General features: G+C 41.5%; 1 protein-coding gene across 1 annotated transcript; it reads left to right on the forward strand.

The window, feature by feature from the left end:
- Positions 1–1,297: 1,297 nt before the first annotated feature.
- Positions 1,298–6,388, forward strand: LOC125509240 (uncharacterized). The gene is made up of 7 exons (XM_048674167.2): positions 1,298–1,835; positions 2,948–3,088; positions 3,184–3,549; positions 4,116–4,358; positions 4,952–5,044; positions 5,440–5,640; positions 5,877–6,388. The coding sequence occupies exons 1-7, from the start codon at positions 1,488–1,490 to the stop codon at positions 6,087–6,089; spliced, it is 1,605 nt and encodes a 534-aa protein (XP_048530124.1). The 5' UTR covers positions 1,298–1,487; the 3' UTR covers positions 6,090–6,388.
- The last annotated feature ends 1,064 nt before the right edge of the window (positions 6,389–7,452 follow it).

Genomic DNA, 7,452 nt, shown 5'->3' on the forward strand with positions numbered 1-7,452 from the left:
GACGACATGGTGCAGCGGAGTCTCGGTGGTAGATGCGTTGTGATGGACGAGTGCAGGGCAGTGGTGCTATTTGGCACTGTGGCGGCATCGATGGCTGACCGGCCTGGCAAGGATGATGTAGATCTTTTTTCTGAAGATGGGTCGGCGGTATGATGGTGGCGGCGACTTTTTAAGCGTGTGCAGACGGTGTATGCTTTAGCTCTACTCCACCTGGTGTTTGCTGCTGGTACGTCATGCAGGCGGATCGACGATGACCCCGACTGTAGATGGTGAGGCGTGAGGGCATTTCCCATTGTCGAGTTTGTAGGTGTGGATGATGGCTTCGACTTGTCTAATATATGTTTTTGTCAGACCTTTCTTGAATAATTAATAATATTGTCATGTGCATTGCTTGATGCAGAGACCGCGGCTTGTTTCCTAAAGAAACATAGGGATCCAAAACAAAGTCATAACATGGGAGAGCAAACACCTTATATGTGGTTGGAGAACGTATCAAATGATCTTTTCGTCCTAGTGGCTAGTGATCTCACTAAAAGCACGTGTTTCAGTTAAAAGGAAAAGTAGGACCCTAATAAATACTACATATGTGGTATGAATACATGGCAACTCTAGACATTTTTTTATAATAAATTTAGTGGCGTGAGGATGAGAACTTTAGTTATCGAACATGACAACTTTTTTTTGGATGACAAGTTTCAGTTTTTCTATGTGATTTTTTTTTGGATGGCAACTTTAGTTATAAAAAAATATCAGGCCGGAGGGCATTGTTCCACACGTGTGACGCTTATCATTTGGGTAAAAATATGGTTAGCTCTCATCTAGATAAGAATTAATTAAGTATTATCTAACTGACTGAATCAAACAGAAAAAGAAAAAAAACATCAGCAGAGTCTCCAGGTAAAATCAATAACATAAAAAGTTAGACGAGATTTTATTAGTTCACATATGCCATCTTCATTCGAAAATATCTTATATTTTGGCTAAGCTAGCCTATCAAAATGTTTTGTACTCCCTCCGTAAAGAAATATTAGTGATCTAAACACTCTTATAGTTGTTTACAGAGGGAGTATTTTAGGAGGAGGTAATAGATTAGAATTAATAAATTCGGAAAAACAAACACCTGATCTGGGCCGTCCTTTTTTTAGCCAAGAAAAAGCAATCCAACGGAAAACAATATCGTCCCCGAGTGGGACCCGGACTCGTGCCCAACTAGATCCACCTAAGCTCAAAAAAAGGAAAAGAAAAAGAAAAACTAGATCCCCCTCAAAATCCAAAAGCGACGGGAAGACCGAAGACGTCTTGGAACTTGGAAGTTGGAAGCCCTCGCCGCGACGAACAGACTCCTCCTCCACTCCACGGCACCTTCCCCGACCGCGCAAGCCTCCTCGACGAGGTCGGACAAAAGAAAAAATCGCAAAATCCGTCGGGGAAGGGAGGGAGAGGGAACCAACCGCCGGCGCAGACATCTCCCCAGCCGGCCGGCGGCGATGGCGTCCCGTACCCGTAGGGGCGCCGGCCCCCTACCGCGCCTCTGTCTCCTCCTCCTGCTCGTGCTGGCCACGGGGCTGCCGCGGGGCGGGGCGTTGGGGCTGAAGCTACCGTTCAGCCCCGGGGACGTCCTCCCGATCCTGCCGCGGCAGGTGGCGTGGCCCGTGATGAACACCCTCCACAGCGCCGTCGACCTCCTGCCCTCCTTCGTCGCCGCCGTGGCCCCGGCCGCACCCTCCCCCGCCGTCTGGAACGGCTCCTGCTTCGCCGTGAACGAGGCGGCCCTTGAGCTCACCCCCGGCGACCGCAACGGGACCGAGATCGGCGGCGCCGTGCTCCGCCTCAAGGTCCGCACCTCAGACCTGAAAATCTTCTTAAATTATGTCGCCTGACCCGACTGCTTGGGTGTGTAGTTGCTAATTCATTCCGTGTAGGAGTAGTCACCTCTGGGAACTGCTCGTTTGAGGGGTATATCCGTATACCCATATATAGGTGGTCACTGAAGCTTCGGTGCAAATTAGGAAGAGTTGCTCTAGTGCATGCTTGCTGCTTAGTTATAATTAAGAACGGGGAGTGATGAACCGATGACTAATGAGAGCTTGCTAATTGTGTAGGGGATAATAGAACTTTAGTTCTCCCCATGGTGAACCTTTCTGAAAAGTATTGATTGATTTGTTGACCGAAACTAGCATTTGTTGTCATGGAATGCGCGCATTAGCTTCGCTGCTTTACTTTAATTCTATTTTTTTTCCGTTGAGATCAAGATCTCTCAGCTACCGGTGAACTTCCGAGAGTTGTTTATTTGAGTTAAAATTTGCTCAGGCACCGACTGTAAATGGACCGACTTGAAATGGTAACATCGTCATATATGGTAGGAGATCTGTTCCAAAATAGAATAACAACATCATACCCAATTCTGTTTTTTTATTTTGAGATCTTATGGGTTACAACTCTAGCCTACCCCAACTTGTTTGGGACTGAAAGGCTTTGTTGTTGTTTACCTAAAAAGTCTTATATTTGTTTACAGAGGGAGTATTTCTGACAGACTCTATGCATATTGCCTGTGAACATCATTGTAGTATTACTTTTGTAATTTGAACTGAAATGCATTTGAAGAAGATGGTTCCTAATGGTAATGTTGTTTGGTGATATATAGATCTTACTTTCTACTCTATTCAAATTCACAACTTTGTTTTACTCCATTGTCTCACCCCGACTTGCTGATTGTGGTAATGCCACAACTATATCCAGGAGGTGCTGAATAGTATCGTATACCAACTTTCGTGTATGAACCCAATATTTTGCTTTAACCTTCCCGCAGTTGTAATTTTTGAAGCATAATCTTTGCACTGACTTGATCTGCACTGGACAGCTGGTGATTGTAAACATTATCTGTTTTTAATGGTCTGACTATCAGACATGGGTTCTGCCTTTAACAATAGCATATCCTGTTATGTAGACTGCTTCTGCTCAAAGCTGGACGTGCATGGATCTTTATGTGTTTGCAACACCATATAGGATAACATGGGATTACTATTTTGCGGCTCGAGAACACACTTTGGAGATAACGTCATGGGAGGAAGAAGCAGAGCTGGAATATGTGAGTTCTCTTTCTAAAAGATATCTTAAACAATTCAGTACCCCATGAAATTAATTTCAAGTTCTAAACTGTTCAATTACCATGTTTTTAACCAGGTTAAGCAGCATGGTGTGTCTGTTTTTCTCATGCCATCTGGGATGCTTGGAACTTTGTTATCTTTGATTGATGTCCTGCCCTTGTTTTCGAATACTGGATGGGGTCAAAATTCCAACTTGGCCTTTTTAGAGAAGCACATGGGAGCTACATTTGAGAAACGTTCTCAACCTTGGTTTGCTAATATTATGAAGGAGGACATACAATCTGGTGACTTTTTGGCTCTATCAAAGATTCGAGGACGATGGGGTGGGTTTGAGACATTAGAGAAATGGGTAACTGGTGCATTTGCTGGGCATACTGCTGTGTGCTTGAAAGATGAGAACGGTGATGTTTGGGTTGCAGAATCAGGCTTTGAGAATGAAAAGGTAATATAGCTTTCTATATCGTATGAATGGAATCTTTGTTGTTCATTTCATTTTCTCCATGTAATATATGCTATCAGTTGATAACATGCTGTGGCTGCTGTCATTTAATTTCTTATTTTCACCCTTATCATGTCTAGTATCAACATAATTTATACTGCTTGGTTACACTTGATAACATGCTGACCCTAATCATGTCCAGCATCTACATAATTACTGATGCTTATGATCCTTCTCACCTTCTGAATATACTCAAAAGAGTAAAGGTTAATGTAGGTGATGTACTTCTTGTGTTATTCTCACCAGTAAACCTATCCTTTTGGTTTAAAAATACATGCTGGACCAACTGTAGTGTGTGAAATTATGATTTTGGTGGCCAACCTTTAGTTGCTAGATTAGCCTTAAACTGGATAATTTTATGTCCTTTTGGGCTTTAGGCGCCTGATCGTCTTAGTATCTGCAAAACTAAACCAGCAGAACTTTTTGTTGCGAAAAACTGGCACACAGTGTTTCATGTATGAAAAAGTGCATTTTTGTTTTGTCTTGACTATACTGAATTTCAATAACAGGGAGAGGAAATTATTGCTATAGTTCCTTGGGATGAATGGTGGGAAATGGCACTGAAGGATGGATCAAATCCTCAGATAGCCCTTTTGCCATTACACCCTGATATACGCTCTAGATTCAATGAAAGTGCCGCATGGGACTTTGCACGGAGCATGGTCGGAAAGCCGTATGGCTATCATAATATGATATTTAGCTGGATTGATACAATAGGAGATAATTATCCACCTCCTCTTGATGCTAATCTGGTAATCTCTCTGGTCTTCCCAAAGCTTCGATTTCAATTGTTTGGATCTGAATCAAGTTCCATATTTAGTTTTGGCATTCTCAGTGCTCATACGCATTCTCGTTGATTTTTTTGGTGCCTATGTAAGTTTATTTTGCAGATCAGAAATATTTTTTGTGCTAATGCTAACCAAACTATTGCCTGTGCACGGGAGTCATCCCATGAACTTACCTACTTCATACACCCATACGGCCATACCACTCTTTCTTGAAATCTTGATAAAGCACGTGGTTTCATATAGTGAATGTCTGTTTTTAGTTAAAAGTAGAAAAGCTAGATAGTATTATCTTGTTAAAATCTTAGCAAACATACTAGGAAACCTGTATCAAGGTAGAAGAAAGCACTTGATCTCCTGAAGTTCTCCTGAAGTTAGGTGGAAAAAAGATACTGAATTGGTAATGTTGATGTCCTGACACTATTGACCACTTTTAGCCTTTCAAACTCAAGATACGCTATAAATTGGTTGCTATAGCTGATTTAAATTTAGTTCATGCATTGAACAGTTTATCATCAGTAATGTTGGATTTGCCAACTTCTGTTATTTATTGTTTTCAGGTAATGGCTGTTATGTCAATGTGGACTAGATTGCAACCACTTTATGCTGCGAACATGTGGAATGAAGCCCTTAACAAAAGACTTGGGACTGAGGTTTGTAAACTTGTTTGTATTGTGGCTTCCTTTGATGGGTAGTGCCGGAGTGTGTAGGGTCCTATAAGTTTGTAGTAGTTACAGCTGACACAAGGTTAAGCAGTGTGGTGGTTTCTGTGAAATTTCATTTCTGACACCCGAGTTCTTCTCTGGCTGTACGCATGCCACTGGCCCTCTACTGCAGCTAACCTTTAGATGCACTACTACTGTGGGGCCTTTTGTTGGTGCTCTGGTAGGGAGTTCTATGAGGCTTAGTTGGCCTTGAAATATATTTTTGCTCAAATAAGCTTTTATTATTATTATTTTCTACTAAAAGATAGGTAAATAGTGCTCCTGTGTCTATCTACCCAAAAGTTATACCCGGCTATCAATTTCATGGTGTCTATTTTATGTAGGGTTTGGACCTTCAGGGTATCATTCTTGAGACTGAAAAGCGTGGCATGTCTTTCGATCAGTTGCTCACCATCCCTGAACAAGATGAATGGGTATACAGTGATGGTAAATCAACTACTTGTGTTTCCTTCATTCTTGCGATGTACAAGGAAGCTGGAGTATTTGCTCCTTTCACAGAATCAATTCAAGTCACCGAGTTCACTGTAAGTGCCCAAGTCCCGTACCTACCTGTCATAGTTGCAATTGAAAAAGTGTTAATTCTTCTCTGTTCATGCATTTCTACATCTGAGACGATTTCGAACTTTCAGACTGAACATGAGATATATTATGTGAAAGGATAATAGGGCTTGAGAAGTAGCGTATGTTAATTTCTAAAAGGGCTTTCTTTTGGTTGATTGATCCTGTATCTAGTGTGTTACTAAATTACCTTCTGCCCCAGATACGGGATGCATATATGCTCAAGATATTTGAAGACGACCGGACCAGGCTCCCAAGCTGGTGTCGTACTGAGGCAGACAAGCCTCCCTTCTGCCAGATACTTGGGGAGTACAGGATGGAGCTACCAGAGTACAACACGATAGAGCCGTACGCAAAAATGAACGAGAACTGCCCATCCTTACCCCCGACGTACAAGCGACCATCGCGCTGCTGACATGAGACGGCGTACATAGGCGACTGCCCATGTTTCCGGTGCTTAAATTATGTAAACAAACTACGCTGTATATAAATGTTTGGTACAGGTAGCTGTATCCACGGGTTAGCAAAAGGCAGTGCATAGTTTTCTGCTAGTTAGCGTAGCAGTTTCTGAACCCAGGCCTCCAATGTGAACCTGGATAGAAGATTCGCTCGCATAGATAGAACTTTCAACCATAGCTTTGAAAACTTGTTGATGATGATCTTGGCTTCATGAGATGTATGCCCCTGAAATAAAATCCTCCATGTATTCTCAAATGTTGCATGGCGTGCATTAGCTTCCATTTGTTCTCTGACCAAAAAACATACATTCAGAGGCTAGGCCTTTCTTTTCGAGGTTATGTGTCCGGAGATCATTAAGAGCATGGCCAAAATCTTTATTTCCTATTGTGTTCATGATTTGTGCCGTGAATAATATTTTTAACTCTACAGCAATGCATATACGAAATTGATTTTGATAAATAGCAAAGGTCCATCCTCAGAGGTTTAAGTTGCAGCAGGTTCTAACAAATAACCAAAGGGTCCATTCTCAGAGGTTGCGGGAGTGCCTGAATATAATTCGAAAGCTCTATTCTGCTATCGAGCTTAAATGCACCCTGTACACAGTAAAAAAAATGGTAAACAAATTTTAAAATCTTTTTTTAAAAACTTGGACAAATGTTTATATGCATACCAAAATGCTTCATGCTGAAATATTACAAGCATAATTTTTTTTGTCAAAGTTTACCACAAAAAATTCAGATTTTTTAAAACTTGTTTACTATTTTTTTAATTTTACTGTTCATCAGGGAGCATTTGAGCCCAGAGCAGATACTCCACATTCCGGCCAACTACCTCAACCGTATGGATGAAGTGAAACAAAGAAATGCTTCATATAGATGTATGCCGTTTTAGGGCTTGACATGTTCTTCAAGGCGAAACTATGATCATTAATTTTGTATGTGGATATGTCATTTCGAATAAAAATAACTAGCAAACTTATCCGCATAATGAGCGCCATTGTGCCTAAATTCTCATCTACAATTTAAACATTTTTTTTATTTTGCATCAATGTTCTTGTGAGTTCTAAAGAATGCCATGCCACACAATATGTAAAATAATGATGATTTATCCAAATATAATAAAAGAAATAGTACACTTGTGCTGGACCCCCCCCCCCCCGCGCGCGGGCCCTCTCTCCCTCTCACCTCACATGCGCGCACGCACAGAGGCGAATGCTGTTATGCAAATATCATTAAACATGAAGAAAGCCGCTTGTCAAGGAACCATTTCTTAACATAATTAAGTTAAAGATCATGGATCATAAGGTTATACCAGTTGAA

The sequence above is a fragment of the Triticum urartu genome, chromosome 5A, assembly GCF_056163025.1.
Source record: "Triticum urartu cultivar PI428250 chromosome 5A, HENAU_Tu73, whole genome shotgun sequence".
Lineage (NCBI taxonomy): Eukaryota > Viridiplantae > Streptophyta > Magnoliopsida > Poales > Poaceae > Triticum > Triticum urartu.

Excerpts from the sequence above, each read along its gene's own strand:
- LOC125509240 (XM_048674167.2), top strand. The coding sequence starts at position 1,488 with ATGGCGTCCCGTACCCGTAGGGGCGCCGGCCCCCTACCGCGCCTCTGT. Across the intron at positions 3,550-4,115 it reads CAGGCTTTGAGAATGAAAAG|GGAGAGGAAATTATTGCTAT; the intron begins GTAATATAGCTT and ends TTTCAATAACAG. Across the intron at positions 5,045-5,439 it reads ACAAAAGACTTGGGACTGAG|GGTTTGGACCTTCAGGGTAT; the intron begins GTTTGTAAACTT and ends TATTTTATGTAG.